The sequence below is a fragment of the Rattus norvegicus genome, chromosome 18 (genome assembly GCF_036323735.1).
Source record: "Rattus norvegicus strain BN/NHsdMcwi chromosome 18, GRCr8, whole genome shotgun sequence".
NCBI classification, from domain to species: Eukaryota; Metazoa; Chordata; class Mammalia; order Rodentia; family Muridae; genus Rattus; species Rattus norvegicus.
The window spans coordinates 84,599,819-84,620,400 of record NC_086036.1 but is presented as its reverse complement, the minus strand read 5'-3'; the positions used below and the strand labels follow the sequence as shown (position 1 = coordinate 84,620,400).

Genomic DNA, 20,582 nt, shown 5'->3' with positions numbered 1-20,582 from the left:
TAAGGTCTACAGATACCAGACAAACATGTGATGAACAGATGTATACAAGCAAAAAACAAACAAATGAACAAACATAAAAGCCTACACATAAAGTGGGGGGAAAAGCTTGCAGATATTGAATTTAAACAAAAACAATCAGTGAAGTATTAAAAGATTTTTCTTTATTTTACCTCATATAAGAAAAAAAACTTTGAAAAAGAAAAAAAAAAGGCTGTCAAAATGCTGACACCATGTTTCAGAATACAACATTTTTTAAAACATCAAACCTGATAGAATTGCTGTAGAAAGCAAAACACAAAATACCTAGAGGTTTGTAGATGAGGCTGTGACCCTCAAAAATTGAATGCACTCAGGCTATTGTGTTTGGCACTTCTTATGTGAAAAATCCCTCCCTGGGAAGGTAAGATATTTCTTTCTCTGTGAAAAGGCACAAAGAATCTACACAGGGGGAGACCCTGTGTCAGTGTGTGCACATGATATGGGACATCACCAGAACTGATAAACTAGCATTATTGCTGTCACAGTGCTACAAGGTCACATCTGTACACTGGCTGTGCTTACTTTTAGCATATTGTACTTTTGACTTAAAGTGATATCATGAAAGCAAACACTAAGACTGTCTTCATTTGTAGTTTCTGAGAGTAAAGAGAATATGAAAAAATCCACAGCGATTAAATCTAAATATACTTAACAAATCTCCATTTGAACAGAAGACATTATTTCCCACCTTAGGTAAATATGATTTTGGTTCTAGTAAGTGAGAAAATTCTAAAGTCAAAAACACCGAGCTTAAGCATAAAATATCTATCTGAATGAATGTTTCTTCTAAATAAATCACTCACAGACAAGCACTAAATCTCTTGTATTAAATTCAGATAATAGCAAAATAATCTAACTGTTGCTTATTTTACAAATATACTTGTCCAGATGACAATTGGGAGGCATGTAAAAAATATTCATGTCAAAGCAATCAAGATGATTTTTATGGTTCTAGGAAAGAGTAATCAAACACCATGACTAATATCACAACCTAGGCAGAGCTGAATAATAAATACATCTGTCTCCTATCAAAAAACTCCTCTGGCTGTTTAAAAAAAAAAAAAAAGTAAAGGAGACAGGATTAAAAAGCCCAAGCTTAAAGAAGATGCTTGTGAAAACAATCTATTAATTATATTAAAATTTGTCTCATATACTTGAGGAGTCAGGGGTTCTTTGCCTGGTAATATGCCTCAAAAATTGAGTATAGGTGATCTATATTTCCACTGATCTTTACATGCGTTCTTTTCGATTTAACATAACGGTATACTCCTTCTTAATGAGCAAAACCAAACATATATTAAACTAAACTTCTCCACTTCCATGAAAAAAATATTTGGAAGACACATGTAAAAGAATTAGTTATATTTAATAATCAATGCTGATATAAAGATCTGTACCTTTTCACTAGGAGTTCAAATAATAAGTGTTTTGGCAACTAAATATTTAACTGCTGCACAGTTTTGATTCACATAGAAAAGACCTATTCTGGTCCTGTTCAAGACAAGGGATTGCTTAAATTTTTTTCTTGCCCAGGACACTGCTTATACTATACACAGTATACAAGCTCAACCCTTACAATGCATGAAAACAAACAAACAAACAAACAAACAAACAAAAGACTGAATTCATTAGACGGCACTGCTGCATCCTTAAAGTGGCTCTGACAGCGCAGGCTGGACAGGCCCAGTGGCAACACTTATTCGGGATCCAAATCAAAGAGGGTCCCAGACTTAGAAAAGACAAAAATGGAAAAGCCAACCAATAAGCAGACCTTATTTTTTCTCAACTCTGAGAGATAAACAAAAACAGATGTAAAGAGCCAGATGGGCCCCCAAGATTTACATTCCCTCGCCTTGTTACCTCAGTTTATAACTTCTGAGTTCTAGATTACTAGCCAATTCTAGCCATTAGAGAAAGTATTAGTTGATCTAAGTACAACTGTCTTTGCATACAGTGGTAATGAGTAGTAAATGAATTCTTTGACTTGTCTCTTTAGGGCAAAGATGCATATCATGTTAGCCATGGTTAAGAAAAACAGAATAAGAACAACTACAGAACTTAGAATGAATTAAAAACAAAATTCCAGTATTTCAGTTTGGACTCTACCTTCTCCCAAAAGGAGAAATGAAATAGTAAGAGTAGTACTAAGAACAGCAACAACAACACACAAGCTGACTGTAGAAGTCCCGAGAAACTATCAACATCTGAAAAAAAGGTAAATGATTTGAATGGGCTATATTTTAAAAATAATTTTTGGTGAAGATGTCTTAGTATAGAATGCAGGAGTTGGAAGAGAGGGAGAAGGCTGCAAACAATATCATCTAGGGAAGATACAGCCATTAGAATAACCAACTGACAGCAGATAACAGATGTGTGCAGGGGTCTGCCCAAGAGTGAGACCATCAACAGTCAGGCATGGATGAAGGAAGTACTTGGGGATCTCAACGTTCACTATTCAACTGCTTGCTATTGAAAGACTTAAGAAGATGAGAGTCACTGCCTTCAGTTAAATGCCCACTGGTGACCCCATAATTAAAACCACAGTTGGCCCTGATTAAATTATAAGAGTCATGAAATGAAACCAAAAGTCATGATTCTGGGAAAGGGATTGGTAGGAAGGAAGATTGATTAGGATATGAGGTAGATAAGAGAGGCCAAGAGGTGAGAGCATCAAAAAGCATTATATGCATGTATGAAAGTGTTACACAAACCTAATAAAGTAATTTTATTATTATTAATATTTTTATATAATATAATATAATCCTTTTTAAACTTCAAATACTTCTTCAGTAGCACATTTTTGTATATTATCTTTTATTACTAGCAATGTGTGTGTGTGTGTGTGTGTGTGTGTATGTGTGTGTGTATGTGTGTGTGTGTGGTGGGGGGTGTATGAGTGTGGGCATGCACACGCCATGGCACCTATGTGGAGATCAGAGGACAGCCCTTGAGAGTTGGTTTTCTCCTTCGACTGTGAAATAGAACCAGGGATCAAAGCTGAGGTCATTAAACTTGCACAGTGAACGCTGGTAGTCTCTGAGCCATCCTGCCATTCATCTCACTCTGTAACAACTAACTGTGAAGAAGTTAAGGGCTGTTATGTTCACAGAGATCACTCTAATTTAGATATTAAATGTCCCTTTGGGCCCATGTACTGAAGGTTGGTCCTCAGTCCACAGTGCTACAGGGAAGGGATAGGGGAATCTTTAGTGGTGGAGCTTGCTGGAGAACATTAGACTACTGGACGTACCCTGGTAGAATATATGAGAATCATGGCTCCTTTCTGCATCTTTCTCAGTGTCTAAGATGTCATGAGATGAACAGGCTTCCTCTATTACCTACTGCACATATGTACACATACACTGTAATGTATTGTGCAATCAGAGGCCAAAAGCAACAGGGCAGAGACTGGACTGAAACCTCGCAAACTGTGAGGCAAAACAAGCCTCTCTTCCTTTTATATTGGTTTTTTTGTTTGTTTGTTTTTGTTTTTGTTTGTTTGGTTTTTTTTGCCTGAATATTTTTAACATTAATACAAGACTAATGAGGACAAAAGTATTTCTATTTTAATATGGATCATAGTAATTAGATTCTTGGCAAATCTAGTGCTTTAAGCTGTAAGTTCATACGTTAATATACACTAAAAATATAAATTAAAATGTTCTTTCTGTATCAAGTCTTCCTACATATGATAAATATAAATTGAATAACACAAAATAGCTAACACAAAAAATTACTATTTACTTGATACTGCTAATAAACAAAGAATTAAACAGTTTAGGCCTGTCTTAAGATTGATTTCCTAATTTCCTCCCAATGCTCCTGTGCTAAATGTTCTCCCCCATCCCCCTGTAACACAGCCCCTCAGAAGACCTTTAAGAGGCAATTATTTCTTAAGGGCTCTGAATACAACAATGGATCAACACATTGAAAGTTTCATAGTTTACTTAATTATTGGTAGGTTCATGGGAACATTAAGAGTTATAGTCTTGTTACAGGAAGTAGATTGGGGTGACTTTGAAGGGAGCATTTGACCCCAGATCCTCCTCTGTAACTATCTTTTGCTCACTGCATACCATGAACATCTCTGCTCCACCACCACATGCTTCCCTGCATGATGTTCTGCCTCACTAAGGACTGGCCTAGAAACAATGAAGTCACATAACCACAGGCCCAAAGCTCTCAAACTGTGAATTTCAATACATCTTCTCTACCTGAGGGTAATTTTCTCAGGCATTTAGTCACAGAACTAAAGGTTCACTAGAGTGGCTATTCAATAGTCTTCTAGAAACTGGTTCACTTGAGAAAATTTTAAGAATATATTGATGCTGTTCCTCCAGTGATTTTTCTGTGAACCAACTAATATAATTCATCTTAGCATTTAATTATATCATTTCTCTTGCTGAACTGAAGATACAGTGTCTTTACATTTAAGCTTGGAAAGTATGACATCTAGTGGGAGCAGAGTAATTATCCCATTTTTCCACATAAAGGTCTAGTTTAGCACTAAATACAACTCCTTTCTTTTGAAACAATAAAGGGAAGAAAGGGAAAAGGACAATATAGGAGGTAAATATTATTAATGTCTATATATTTTACTATCACATATACATATTGCTTTCCTAATAGATTCTACAACACAATTATTAATAGAGTACACTTGAAAAATTTATGTTTTTAATTAGAAGAAATGCTTTTGATATACTTAAGAAAACTGAAAATGGGCGTCAGCTTCTAGGAAGAAGCCACATATGCAAGAATGACGACATGTACATACACGCAAATTTCACATACTGTAGAAAAGTTTTTCATACAGGTATTTAGAAACGTGTTTGAAGTTATCAATACCACATTGGAATGACCTGAATATGTACACTTTCTCATTCTGCTTTGCCCTTAATCAAAATTTCAGGACAATTAATGACTTTTAATTATTAACATGATTTTATTCTCGATTCAATCAGAAAAGGTAGGAAAGAGCGGCTGAAGACTCAACTGAAACAATGTATGTAGCTATGACTGTAGCCAGCAATACCAGTTGAAATTCCAATCTTGCCTCTTACATTGCTGTTTACCATAGTTACTTAACTTCAGAATGACACACTTGTGTGGGAAAGTAAAGGGTGTCTACCATATGAGGATAACTGAACATATTAAACAGAATATTTTGAGTAAATGCAGAGCAAGAGTCTTCTCAGAATGTACTTTCAAAAAGACATTATAATCCTAACCTTAAATTTGTATCCAATATTTTATCACTAGTATGCAAATATAAACTTATTTAGTGGCTCAAAATGATACACTATGTGTTCTTTTCAATTACCATTGTTTCTGAGGTAGAAAGAGAACTTGGCTCATGATCCTGAGTAGATGTCCCAGAGGGGGCCCTCCAGAACTTGAATGAGTCATCTAAACCTGTGACAACAGAGAATAGTTAATATGACATTCCTCAAGGTTCTCCGACAATCAACAGAATACATACTCCTTAAGGAAAGAACCATAAAGTAAAGAATGGTATGTTTCACTGTGTTTGAGAATTGCTCAGAGATTGTTGGTGCAGTTTCTCCAGTGCACCTGCCCTAGGGATTCTAATAGCCCACATGAGAATGAAACCATGAATGCACACTTCTAACAAACACTCAGAACGCATCAGTGCAGATTGGCTCAAAAGCCATGTTAGGAACGACAGTGACTCATAAAATCAAAACATCTGAACAACTAACTCACTTTTCTAATAGAGACAGTTATTTATAAAGTTCAAGAGCTTCATTAAGTGCTACTTTCAACTCCCCTAAGATGGGAATAAAAATGTGAATATACATTTAAATAATTATAAATAAATTCACATTTAAGTAATTAAAAGTAATGGAATTTCATTTCAGTTTACTGCTTATTATATATGTATATATTTGCATACAGACATAAATCTTATTTATAATTACATACACATACATATTCATGAGACAGTGAATAAATTAATATGGCTAATGGTTTTTTTATTTTTTTATTGAACGTTTTCTGTGTTATGTTAATTCTAAAGCATTATATTTTAATATTAATTTCAAAATTAAAGCAGTTTATGCTAAATGGATCTTCACTTTATAACATCTAAGTAGTATTTATGCATTAATATATAAAACTTAGAAAATGAGAAATAAAAAGGTTTCAGTAAGATGTTCTGATAAATTTATGACATACAAAAATAAATAGATTTTTTTAAGACTTTTACCAAATAAGCGAGAAGCCATAGAAAAGATCTCATTCATATGAAAGGTAGGGGAAAACAACCGAAAGACTGTACATCTTTGGACACACAAGATGTCTTAAAAATGCTTAAGACTGTACCATAGAAAAAAAGGTATAAACTTTACTGAAGGCCAGAAAATAACTTATGAAGCATTAAGAAAATGTCAAGCATGGTTCTATGAAGAACTTATAACACAGAATAATGTTCAGGCAATGTTTAGAGAAGCAGAAACTAAACAGAAAGTGTGCATAAAACATATGAAAAAACATCACATAGGGAAAATGATGGTAAGAAATATATCAGAGGTATTCTCTAGAGATAGTTTTTTCTGATGAATCTTTTACTATTTTCCAAATGTTCTTTAGTGAGCATGTGCTTTTTTTCCCATGTGTAGACGGTATGCATGCTTATTTAAATATTCACATGTGTACTCTTGAGTGTGGAGGTCAGAAGTTTACTTCATGTCTTCCATAGGCGCTCTTATCACTTTGTATATTAAAGGAGGATCTCTCACGTGACACGGGTCAATCTGACTAGACAGCTTGCTCTGGGGATTCCAGACCACTGTGTGGATGCTGAAGATACAAACTTCAGTCCTTCCACTTGTGTTTTAAACACTTAGTCATCTCCCTAGCTTCTCGATATCATTTAACAGAAGTTGTATTTTATAATAATGATAATGATAATGATAAAGGTATTATACTTACCATTTAAATCATTATATTCTGAAGTTTCAGTAAAAGCAGAAATATTAAAATCAAACATATATCTTCCAACGTAACAATGTTTCACCATGTGAGTCAAATGTTCATAGAAACGGCAGTGATACAAAAGGGCCTGTAGTGCAGGTTTTCCTGAAAGTGACAGGCCAGAATCTTCATCATGGACACAGGGGCCCTGTGGGGAAGACAGAGAGGACATACTGAGTTAGGAACTCATTCTTAAAAAAAAAACAAAAACAAAAACCACTGCATCTCACTATTATGGCAAAGGTGCCCCAGGCCTTACCATCATCCTTCTAGTATGGCAGTTTAGACTAGACCAAAAAGTATTTTGCTTTACTGGTTTCTGCTTCTTAAATTTCTGAAGTGGAAACTTCTAGCTTCTTAGGAAAGTCAATCATGTACAACGATCATTTGCTGGGGCACACAGGTAAAAGGATGTCTTGCTAAAGTTGACATATGAAAGAATGTTTCCCTGAAGCAGACACAGGTGAAAGGATGTCTTGCTGGAGCAGACATGTGAAAGAATGATTTCCTGAAGCAGACATAAGTGAAAGGATAGTTTGCTACAGTGGACACAAGAAAGGACACATAAGGAAGGAGTATAAATATGATCCCACAAAGACTGGGGAGAAGCATTGGTCTGCTTTGCTCTCTCTGTATCACTATTCTTCACTAATGACATGCAAGTATTGGTGGCTTACATGCCAATGTTGAGCTCCGAGATGCTAATGCTGCCATTGAGAGAAACGTGACAAAATGTTCTTTTATATAAAGTTACTGTGGCTTCTTGACTCTTCTGCAGGCTCACCTCAGGACAGTTGGCAAACCTTGCATATTCTTTGGGATTGAACTACATCTGCTGGTTCATGTGTGCTGTCTGCCTGCCAAGAGGACTGGACTCTAGCTGCTGACTCATATTTGGTGTTTGTTACTTGACTGAACTGCTGACGAAGAAAAAGAAGACTGAGTTCACCCCCCAAAGAACTATTGCTAAACAGATCCACTACTCTCATATCCTAATAACTTTCTCTTCCACTGCCTCTGGTGGGTGGTCAACAAGAGGAAAGGTTGAATATTTATGGAGATAGGCTGCAAAAAAATATATATATACAAGACGGTGCCCAGATCTGAAGGGACCTGGTCAAATAGCTCCCTGAACCCAAATCCCATGGGAGGGAGAGCTAGACCTTCAGAGGGGCAGAAACCACTGGGAAACCAGAAGAGACTACTCTCTGCCCACATTTCTGACTCTAGAGGAAAACGCCTAGCACCATCAGGGCTCCCTGCACACAGGGACCCCGGAGAAGAAGGGGCAGGCCCTTCTGATTGCTGCCCTAACGGAGAGCTGAAACACAGCCCTGAGGAGCGACTTCAGGCCCAAGATGAGAGGTAAGACCAACTTTTTGCTCCATGTGACCTGCCTGGTGGACTCAGGACACACGCCCACAGGAACAACTGAAAGCCAGTAGACAAGAATGACTATACACCTGAAAGCAGAACACTCTGTTCCCATAAATGGCTGAAAGAAAACAGGAAAACAGGTCTACGGCACTCCTGACGCACAGGCCTATAGGACGGTCAAGTCAAAAGATACTCCAAAATATAAGAAAGAAACATGCTCCACTATGTTCATAACAGCCTTATTTATAATAGGCAGAAGCTGGAAAGAACCCAGATGCCCTTCTACAGAGGAATGAATTAAAAAAAATGTGGTACATCTACACAATGGAGTACTACTCAGCTATCAAAAACAATGACTTTATGAAATTCATAGGCAAATGGATGGAACTGGAAAATATCATCCTGAGTGAGCTAACCCAATCACAGAAAAACACACATGGTATGCACTCATTGATAAGTGGCTATTAGCCCAAATGCTTGAATTACCCTAGATGCACAGAATACATGAAAGTCGAGAAGGATGGCCAAAATGCGGATGTTTCACTCCTTCTTTAAAAGGGGAACAAGAATACACTTGATAGGGGTTAGGGAGGCAAAGTTTAGAACAGAGGCTGAAGGAACACCCATTCAGAGCCTGCCTCACATGTGGCCCATACATATACAGCCACCCAATTAGATAAGATGGATGAAGCAAAGAAGTGCAGGCCGACAGGAACCGGATGTAGATCTCTCCTGAGAGACACAGCCAGAATACTGCAAATACATAGGCAAATGCCAGCAGCAAACCACTGAACTGAGAACAGGATCCCCATTGAAGGAATCAGAGAAAGGACTGGAGGAGCTGAAGGGGCTTGAGACCCCATATGAACAACAATGTCAACCAACCAGAGCTTCCAGGGACTAAGCCACTACCCAAAGACTATGCATGGACTGACCCTGGACTCTGACCTCATAGGTAGCAATAAATATCCTAGTAAGAGCACCAGTGGAAAGGGAAGAAGCCCTTGGTCCAACCAAGGCTGGACCCCCAGTGAATGGGATTCTTGTGGGGAGGGCAGTAATGGGGGGAGGATTGGGATGGGAAAACCCATATAGAATGGGAGGGGGGTTGGGGGATGTTGGCATGGAAAATGAGAAAGGGAATAACATTTGAAATGTAAATAAGAAATACCCAATGTAATAAAGACGGAAAAAAAAATAAAATTCCCTAAGAACAACAACAACAAAAAGTATATATATATACATATATATGTATATATATGTACAAACTTCCTCTACCAGAAGGTTGAACCTCCTGAAGGGTCAATTCATAAAAATGCTACTATAAAACAATCATTCTCAACCAAGTAGTATCTTTTAACCAACACATGATAGTAACACAATTATAAAGATCTGAAATAATGTGGTCTAAGTAGTATTGTTTGAACGCATTTCTACTTAGCAGTGATTCAGAAAAAATGAACAATTTAAATAAAGAAATCTAGAAGAAGCAGGTCAAACAGAACAGGAGAATGGCATCAGAAGGCTATGCATACTCATCATGGTCAGTTACAAGCAATGTGGCTTGTCATTTATTTATAAATTATTCAGTGAGACCAGGGCCCTCAACCATAGAGGCAAGTGCTCTACAACTGCACTCCATTGTGGTCCTTTAAAACATGACTTTATTAATTGTCACAGGTGAGCTATTTATCAAGAAAAAAAATAGTCAACCTTACTGTCACCATCACATGTTATAGTATGCTTAAATGAACAGAGCATGATAAAGATAAGATACAATGCTATAATGCAGAACATAAGAAGCCAACATCTTTGTCACTTAGAGAAAGAATAACAACCTAAAATTGTGGTTTTGTTAAGGCAGTGTAGGGGAATGTCAGGGCAGGGAGAAGGGAAGGTTGGATGGTTGGGGTCGGGAACACCCTCATTGAAGAAGTGGGAGGGGAATGAAATAGGAGGCTTATGAAGATAAAACCAGGAAAGGGGATAACATTTGAAATATAAATAAAAAAATCCAACAACAACGAAAAAAGACAATGAGTAGTGACCTGCAGATACTTGGGGGATGGGGGATAAGAATAGGACATTATTAAAAAGTTAACAGCAAAAAAAAAAAAATGTTTTTGCTATTCTGGGTTATTTGCCTTTCTAGGTAAATTTGAGAATTGTTCTTTCCATGTATTTGAAGAACTGTGTTGGGATTTTGATGGGCATTGCATTGAACCTGTAGATTGCCTTTGGTAGGATGGCCATTTTTACTACTCTGAGCATGTAAGATTTCTCCATTTTCTGAGATCGTTTCCGATATCTTTGTTGAGAGACTTGAAGTTCTTATCATACAGGTCTTTCACTTGTTTGGTTAGATTTACCCCAAGATATTTTACATTATCTGTGGCTATTGTGAAGGAAATTGTTTCCTTAACTTCTTTCTCAGCTTGTTTTTCATTTGCATAAGGGAAGGCTACTGATTTATTTGAGTTAATTTTATATCTGGCTACTTGCTGATGTTGGTTATCAGCAGAGAAGTTCTCTGGTAGAATGTTTGGGGTCACTTATGTATACTATCAAAATCATCTGCAAATAGTGATGCCTTTACTTCTTCTTTGCCAATTTGTATCCCCTTGAACTCTTTTTGTTGTCTTTATTGTGCTAACTAGCACTTCAAGTCCTATATATGTGGGGAGAGTGGGCATCCTTCTCTTGTCCCCAATTTTAGTGGAATAGCTTTAAATGTCTCTCCATTTAATTTGATATTGGCTGTTGGTTGGAAGTAAATTGTTTTTATTATGTTTAGATATGGGCCTTGAACTCCTGATCTCTCCAATACTTTTAACATGAGGGGTGTTGTATTTTGTCAAATGCTTTTCTGCATCTAAGAAGATGATCATGTCATTCTTTTTCTTTGAGTTTGTTTATATGGTGGATCACATTAATGGATTTTCATATACTGAACCAACCTTGTATCCCTATAATGAAGTCTACTTGATTATGGTGAATGACGGCTTTTTTTTTTTTTTTATTAACTTGAGTATTTCTTATATACATTTCGAGTGTTATTCCCTTTCCCGGTTTCCGGGCAAACATCCCCCTCCCCCCTCCCCTTCCTTATGGGTGTTCCCCTCCCAACCCTCCCCCCATTGCCGCCCTCCCCCCATAGACTAGTTCACTGGGGGTTCAGTCTTAGCAGGACCCAGGGCTTCCCCTTCCACTGGTGCTCTTACTAGGATATTCATTGCTACCTATGGGGTCAGAGTCCAGGGTCAGTCCATGTATAGTCTTTAGGTAGTGGCTTAGTCCCTGGAAGCTCTGGTTGCTTGACATTGTTGTACTTTTGGGGTCTCGAGCCCCTTCAAGCTCTTCCAGTTCTTTCTCTGATTCCTTCAATAGGGGACCTATTCTCAGTTCAGTGGTTTGCTGCTGGCATTCGCCTCTATATTTGCTGTATTCTGGCTGTGTCTCTCAGGAGCGATCTACATCCGGCTCCTGTCGGTCTGCACTTCTTTGCTTCATCCATCTTGTCTAATTGGGTGGCTGTATATGTATGGGCCACATGTGGGGCAGGCTCTAAATGGGTGTTCCTTAAGTCTCTGTTTTAATCTTTGCCTCTCCCTTCACTGCCAAGGGTATTCTTTTTCCTCATTTAAAGAAGGAGTGAAGCATTCACATTTTGATCATCCGTCTTGAGTTTCGTTTGTTCTAGGGATCTAGGGTAATTCAAGCATTTGGGCTAATAGCCACTTATCAATGAGTGCATACTATGTATGTCTTTCTGTGATTGGGTTAGCTCACTCAGGATGATATTTTCCAGTTCCAACCATTTGCCTACGAATTTCATAAACTCGTTGTTTTTGATAGCTGAGTAATATTCCATTGTGTAGATGTACCACATTTTCTGTATCCATTCCTCTGTTGAAGGGCATCTGGGTTCTTTCCATTTTCTGGCTATTATAAATAAGGCTGCGATGAACATAGTGGACCACGTGTCTCTTTTATATGTTGAGGCATCTTTTGGGTATATGCCCAAGAGAGGTATAGCTGGATCCTCAGGCAGTTCAATGTCCAATTTTCTGAGGAACCTCCAGACTGATTTCCAGAATGGTTTTACCAGTCTGCAATCCCACCAACAATGGAGGAGTGTTCCTCTTTCTCCGCATCCTCGCCAGCATCTGCTGTCACCTGAGTTTTTGATCTTAGCCAATCGCACTGGTGTGAGGTGAAATCTCAGGGTTGTTTTGATTTGCATTTCCCTTATGACTAAAGATGTTGAACATTTCTTTAGGTGTTTCTCAGCCATTCGGCATTCCTCAGCTGTGAATTCTTTGTTTAGCTCTGAACCCCATTTTTTAATAGGGTTATTTGTTTCCCTGCGGTCTAACTTCTTGAGTTCTTTGTATATTTTGGATATAAGGCCTCTATCTGTTGTAGGATTGGTAAAGATCTTTTCCCAATCTGTTGGTTGCCGTTTTGTCCTAACCACAGTGTCCTTTGCCTTACAGAAGCTTTGCAGTTTTATGAGATCCCATTTGTCGATTCTTGATCTTAGAGCATAAGCCATTGGTGTTTTGTTCAGGAAATTTTTTCCAGTGCCCATGTGTTCCAGATGTTTCCCTAGTTTTTCTTCTATTAGTTTGAGTGTGTCTGGTTTGATGTGGAGGTCCATGATCCACTTGGACTTAAGCTTTGTACAGGGTGATAAGCATGGATCGATCTGCATTCTTCTACATGTTGCCCTCCAGTTGAACCAGCACCATTTGCTGAAAATGCTATCTTTTTTCCATTGGATGGTTTTGGCTCCTTTGTCAAAAATCAAGTGACCATAGGTGTGTGGGTTCATTTCTGGGTCTTCAATTCTATTCCATTGGTCTATCTGTCTGTCCCTGTACCAATACCATGCAGTTTTTATCACTATTGCTCTGTAATACTGCTTGAGTTCAGGGATAGTGATTCCCCCTGAAGTCCTTTTATTGTTGAGGATAGCTTTAGCTATCCTGGGTTTTTTGTTATTCCAGATGAATTTGCAAATTGTTCTGTCTAACTCTTTGAAGAATTGGATTGGTATTTTGATGGGGATTGCATTGAATCTGTAGATTGCTTTTGGTAAAATGGCCATTTTTACTATATTAATCCTGCCAATCCATGAGCATGGGAGATCTTTCCATCTTCTGAGGTCTTCTTCAATTTCTTTCCTCAGTGTCTTGAAGTTCTTATTGTACAGATCTTTACTTGCTTGGTTAAAGTAACACCGAGGTACTTTATATTATTTGGGTCTATTATGAAGGGTGTCGTTTCCCTAATTTCTTTCTCGGCTTGTTTCTCTTTTGTATAGAGGAAGGCAACTGATTTATTTGAGTTAATTTTATACCCAGCCACTTTGCTGAAGTTGTTTATCAGCTTTAGTAGTTCTCTGGTGGAACTTTTGGGATCACTTAAATATACTATCATGTCATCTGCAAATAGTGATATTTTGACCTCTTCTTTTCCGATCTGTATCCCTTTGATCTCCTTTTGTTGTCTGATTGCTCTGGCTAGAACTTCAAGAACTATATTGAATAAGTAGGGAGAGAGTGGACAGCCTTGTCTAGTCCCTGATTTTAGTGGGATTGCTTCAAGTTTCTCTCCATTTAGTTTAATGTTAGCAACTGGTTTGCTGTATATGGCTTTTACTATGTTTTGGTATGGGCCTTGAATTCCTATTCTTTCCAGGACTTTTATCATGAAGGGGTGTTGAATTTTGTCAAATGCTTTCTCAGCATCTAATGAAATGATCATGTGGTTCTGTTCTTTCAGTTTGTTTATATAATGGATCACGTTGATGGTTTTCCGTATATTAAACCATCCCTGCATGCCTGGGATGAAGCCTACTTGATCATGGTGGATGATGGTTTTGATGTGCTCTTGAATTCGGTTTGCCAGAATTTTATTGAGTATTTTTGCGTCGATATTCATAAGGGAAATTGGTCTGAAGTTCTCTTTCTTTGTTGTGTCTTTGTGTGGTTTAGGTATAAGAGTAATTGTGGCTTCGTAGAAGGAATTCAGTAGGGCTCCATCTGTTTCAATTTTGTGGAATAGTTTGGATAATATTGGTATGAGGTCTTCTATGAAGGTTTGATAGAATTCTGCACTAAACCCGTCTGGACCTGGGCTCTTTTTGGTTGGGAGAACTTTAATGACTGCTTCTATTTCCTTAGGAGTTATGGGGTTGTTTAACTGGTTTATCTGCTCCTGATTTAACTTCGATACCTGGTATCTGTCTAGGAAATTGTCCATTTCCTGAAGATTTTCAAATTTTGTTGAATATAGGTTTTTATACTAAGATCTGATGATTTTTTGAATTTCCTCTGAATCTGTAGTTATGTCTGCCTTTTCATTTCTGATTTTGTTAATTTGGACGCACTCTCTGTGTCCTCTCGTTAGTCTGGCTAAGGGTTTATCTATCTTGTTGATTTTCTCAAAGAACCAACTTTTGGTTCTGTTGATTCTTTCTATGGTCCTTTTTGTTTCTACTTGGTTGATTTCAGCTCTGAGTTTGATTATTTCCTGCCTTCTACTCCTCCTGGGTGTATTTGCTTCTTTTTGTTCTAGAGCTTTTAGGTGTGCTGTCAAGCTGCTGACATATGCTCTTTCCTGTTTCCTTCTGCAGGCACTCAGCGCTATGAGTTTTCCTCTTAGCACAGCTTTCATTGTGTCCCATAAGTTTGGGTATGTTTTATCTTCATTTTCATTAAATTCTAAAAAGTTTTTAATTTCTTTCCTTATTTCTTCCTTGACCAGGTTATCATTGAGTAGAGCATTGTTCAATTTCCACGTATATGTGGGCATTCTTCCCTTATTGTTATTGAAGACCAGTTTTAGGCCGTGGTGGTCCGATAGCACGCATGGGATTATTTCTATCTTTCTGTACCTGTTGAGGCCCGTTTTTTGACCAATTATATGGTCAATTTTGGAGAAAGTACCATGAGGAGCTGAGAAGAAGGTATATCCTTTTGCTTTAGGATAGAATGTTCTATAAATATCTGTTAAGTCCATTTGGCTCATGACTTCTCTTAGTCTGTCGACATCACTGTTTAATTTCTGTTTCCATGATCTGTCCATTGATGAGAGTGGGGTGTTGAAATCTCCCACTATTATTGTGTGAGGTGCAATGTGTGTTTTGAGCTTTAGTAAGGTTTCTTTTACGTATGTAGGTGCCCTTGTATTTGGGCATAGATATTTAGGATTGAGAGTTCATCTTGGTGGATTTTTCCTTTAATGAATATGAAGTGTCCTTCCTTATCTTTTTTGATGACTTTTAGTTGGAAATTGATTTTATTTGATATTAGAATGGCTACTCCAGCTTGCTTCTTCTGACCATTTGCTTGGAAAGTTGTTTTCCAGCCTTTCACTCTGAGGTAGTGTCTGTCTTTGTGTCTGAGGTGTGTTTCCTGTAGGGAGCAGAATGCAGGATCCTCGTTGCGTATCCAGTTTGTTAATCTATGTCTTTTTATTGGGGAGTTGAGGCCATTGATATTGAGAGATATTAAGGAATAGTGATTATTGTTTCCCGTTATATTCATATTTGGATGTGAGGTTATGTTTGTGTGCTTTCTTTCTCTTTGTTTTGTTGCCAAGACGATCAGTTTCTTGCTTCTTCTAGGGTATAGCTTGCCTCCTTATGTTGGGCTTTACCATTTATTATCCTTTGTAGTGCTGGATTTGTAGAAAGATATTGTGTAAATTTGGTTTTGTCATGGAATATCTTGGTTTCTCCATCAATGTTAATTGAGAGTTTTGCTGGATACAGTAACCTGGGCTGGCATTTGTGTTCTCTTAGGGTCTGTATGACATCAGTCCAGGATCTTCTGGCCTTCATAGTTTCTGGCGAGAAGTCTGGTGTGATTCTGATAGGTCTCCCTTTATATGTTACTTGACCTTTTTCCCTTACTGCTTTTAATATTCTTTCTTTATTTTGTGCGTTTGGTGTTTTGACAATTATGTGACGGGAGGTGTTTCTTTTCTGGTCCAATCTATTTGGAGTTCTGTAGGCTTCTTGTATGTCTATGGGTATCTCTTTTTTTAGGTTAGGGAAGTTTTCTTCTATGATTTTGTTGAAGATATTTACTGGTCCTTTGAGCTGGGAGTCTTCACTCTCTTCTATACCTATTATCCTTAGGTTTGATCTTCTCATTGAGTCCTGGATTTCCTGTATGTTTTGGACCAGTAGCTTTTTCCGCTTTACATTATCTTTGACAGTTGAGTCAATGATTTCTATGGAATCTTCTGCTCCTGAGATTCTCTCTTCCATCTCTTGTATTCTGTTGGTGAAGCTTGTATCTACAGCTCCTTGTCTCTTCTTTTGGTTTTCTATATCCAGGGTTGTTTCCATGTGTTCTTTCTTGATTGCTTCTATTTCCATTTTTAATTCCTTCAACTGTTTGATTGTGTTTTCCTGGAATTCTTTCAGGGATTTTTGCGATTCCTCTCTGTAGGCTTCTACTTGTTTATTAATGTTTTCCTGTGTTTCCCTAAGTGTGTTCATGTCTTTCTTGAAGTCCTCCAGCATCATGATCAAATATGATTTTGAAACTAGATCTTGCTTTTCTGGTGTGTTTGGATATTCCATGTTTGTTTTGGTGGGAGAATTGGGCTCCGATGGTGCCATGTAGTCTTGGTTTCTGTTGCTTGGGTTCCTGTGCTTGCCTCTCGCCATCAGATTATCTCTAGTGTTACTTTGTTCTGCTATTTCTGACAGTGGCTAGACTGTCCTATAAGCCTGTGTGTCAGGAGTGCTGTAGACCTGTTTTCCTCTCTTTCAGTCAGTTATGGGGACAGAGTGTTCTGCTTTCGGGCGTGTAGTTTTTCCTCTCTACAGGTCTTCAGCTGTTCCTGTGGGCCTGTGTCTTGAGTTCACCAGGCAGCTTTCTTGCAGCAGAAAATTTGGTCTTACCTGTGGTCCCGAGGCTCAGGTTCGCTCGTGGGGTGCTGCCCAGGGGCTCTCTGCAGCGGCAGCAACCAGGAAGACCTGTGCCGCCCCTTCCGGGAGCTTCAGTGCACCAGGGTTCCAGATGGTCTTTGGCTTTTTCCTCTGGCGTCCGAGATGTGTGTGCAGGGAGCAGTCTCTTCTGGTTTCCCAGGCTTGTCTGCCTCTCTGAAGGTTTAGCTCTCCCTCCCACGGGATTTGGGTGCAGAGAACTGTTTATCCGGTCTGTTTCTTTCCGGTTCCGGTGGTGTCTCAGGCAGGTGTCCTGCTGCTCCTGGGCCCTCCTCCACGGGAGCCCAGAGGCCTTATACAGTTTCCTCTTGGGCCAGGGATGTGGGCAGGGGTGAGCAGTGTTGTTGGTCTCTTCCGCTCTACAGCCTCAGGAGTGCCCACCTGACTAGGCGGTTGGGTCTCTCTCTCACCGGGTCTGGGAGCAGAGAGCTGCTGCAGGCCGGGATCCGCGGGTGTGTGAATGACGGCTTTGATGTATTCTTGGATTCTGTGTGCAAGAATTTTATTGAGTATTTTGGCACTGATATTCATAAGCGAAATTGTCTGAATTGTCTATTTTGCTAGGAGTCTTGTATGGTTTAAGTATCAGAGTAATTGTGGCTTCATAGAATGACATAGGTAGTATTCCTCCTGTGTCTATTTTATTAAATAGTTTCAGGAATATTAGTATCAGGTCTTTGAAGGCCTGGTAAAATTGTGAACTAAATTCATCTAGCCCTGGGACTTTTTTAGATGAGAGGATTTTAATGACTTCTATTTCCTTATTGGTTTTGGGCCTGTTTAGAAAGTTTACCTGCTGTTGATTTAACTTTGGTATGTGGCATCTATCTAGAAAACCATCCACTTCATCAAAATTTTCCAGTTTTGTTGAATATAGGCTTTTGTAGCAGGATATGATGATTTTTTTTTAATTTTCCCCATTTCTGTTATGTCTACCTTTTCATTTCTGGTTTTGTTAATTTGGATACCGCCTCTGCGCCCTTTAGTTAATTTGGCTAGGGGTTTATCTATCTTATTGATTCTCTCAAAGAACCAGCTTTTGATTTTGCTGATTCTTTGCTCTATGTTTCTGTTTGGTTGATTTCAACTCTGAGTTTGACTATTTCCTGCCTTCTACTCCTCTTGGGTGAGTTTGTTTCTTTTTTGTTCTAGAGCTCTCAGGTATGCTGTTTAGTGTAAGATCTCTCCAGTTTATTTACCAGTGTACGTAGTGCTATGAATTTTCCTCTTAGCACTGCTTTCATTGTGTCCCATAAGTTTGGGTATGATGTGTCAACATTTTCATTAAATTTCAGTAAATCATTAATTTCTTTATCTTATCCCTCACCAAATTACCATTGAGAAGAGAGCTGTTCAGTTTCTATGGGTATATGGGTTTTCTGTTGCTTTTGCTGTTATAGAAAACCAGCTTTAGTCCATGGTGGTCTGTCAGGATTCGTGGGATTATTCCAATCTTCTTGTACTGGTTGAGGATTATTTTGAGACCAATCATGTGGTCAATTTTAGAAAAGGTACTATGAGGTGCTGAAAAGAAGGGGTATTGTTTTAGGGTGAAATATTCTGTAAATATCTGTTACACCCATTTGGTTCATGTTTATGACCTCAAATAGTTTCTACTGTGTCTCAGTCTAGTTTCAGTTTCAATGACCTGTCCATTGGTAAGAGTGGGGTATTGAAGTCTTCCAATATGAATGGGTGGAGTTCAATATATGGAGCTTTACTAAAATTTCTTTCATCAATGTGGGTGCCCTTGCATTTGGGGCATAGGTGTTCAAAATTGAGACTTTTTCTTGGTGGATTTTCCCTTTGATGAAGATGAAGTGTCCTTCCTCATAGCGTTTGGTAACTTTTCATTGAAAGTCTATTTCATTGGATATTAGGATGGCAATTCCAGCTTATTTCTTTGGCCACTTGCTTGGAAGACCTTTTTCCATCCTTTTACTCTGAGATAGTCTGTCTTTGTTATTGAGGTGTGTTTCTTGTGATGTAGCAAAATTCTGGATCTTGTTTGTGTACCAAACCTGTTGGCTTATGTGTTTTTAAAGGTGAGTTGAGTCCATTAATATTGAGAGATATTAAAGACAGATGACTGTTGGTTCCTGTTATATTTGTTTTTGTAGGTAGCTTTATGTGCTTGTAGTTTTCTCCTTTTGGCTTTGCTGTGAGACGCTTAATATCTTGTCTTTACTTTGGTATAGATATCTTCCTTGTATTGGAGTTTTCCTTCTAGGATCCTCTGTAGAACTGTTTGAATTTGGTTTTGTCCTGGGATATTTTGGTTTCTCCATCTATATTGATTGAGAGTTTTGCTGGGTATAGTAGCCTGGGCTGGCATTTGTCTTCTCTTAGAGTCTGCATGACCTCTGACAATGCTCTTCTGGCTTTCATAGTCTCTGTTGAGAAGTCTGGTATAATTCTGATAGGTCTGCCTTTGTATGTTACTTGTCCCTTTTCCCTTGTAGCTTTTTTTTTTTTTTTTTGGTTCTTTTTTTCGGAGATCGGGACCGAACCCAGGGCCTTGCGCTTCCTAGGTAAGCGCTCTACCACTGAGCTAAATCCCCAGCCCCTCCCTTGTAGCTTTTAATATTCTTTCTTTGTTCTGTGCATTTAGTATCTTGATTATTATGTGAAGAGAGGATTTTCTTTTCTAGTCCCATTTGTTTGATGTTCTATAGGCTTCTTATACCATTATGACCATCTCTTTCTTTAGGTTGGAGAGGTTGTCTTCTATGATTTTGTTAAAGACGTTTGAGCTCCGAGTCTTCATTCTCCTCTATTCCAATTATTCTTAGATTTGATCTTTTCATTGTGTCCTGAATTTCCTGGATGTTTTGAGCTTCGAATTTTTGTTCTGGGTTTTTGTTTTATGTTATGAATTTTCTTTGACTGTTGTGTCATTCTCTTCTACCATATCTTTTACACCTGAGATTCTCTCTTCTGTGTCTTATATTCTGTTGGTGATATTTAATTTGTCATTCCTGACCTCTTTCCTAGGTTTTCCATTTCTTGGTTTGCCTCCATTTGTGTTTTCTTTATTGTTTCTACTTCCACTTTATAGGTCTTGGACCGCTTTATGCAATTCCTTCTCCTGTTTGATTGTATTTTCGTATATGTCTTTAAGGAATTTACTCGTTTGCTCTTTAAAGGTTTCTACCTGTTTACCTGTGTTTTCCTGTATTTCTTTCAGTGAGTTATTTATATC

The 20,582-nt window shown here is 38.2% G+C and overlaps 1 protein-coding gene across 9 annotated transcripts in view; it reads right to left on the bottom strand.

Annotated features, from left to right (window-relative positions):
• Nucleotides 1-20,582, bottom strand: part of Rttn (rotatin) — a 177,267-nt gene that overhangs the window by 52,679 nt on the left and 104,006 nt on the right. For all 9 annotated transcript variants that reach the window (XM_039096615.2, XM_039096617.2, XM_039096616.2 and 6 more), the window contains 2 exons: nt 6,994-7,183; nt 5,363-5,454 (listed from right to left, as the gene is read on the bottom strand). In XM_039096615.2, the coding sequence (XP_038952543.1) occupies nt 5,363-5,454; nt 6,994-7,183 (282 nt within the window). The remainder of the gene's footprint in view (nt 1-5,362; nt 5,455-6,993; nt 7,184-20,582) is intronic.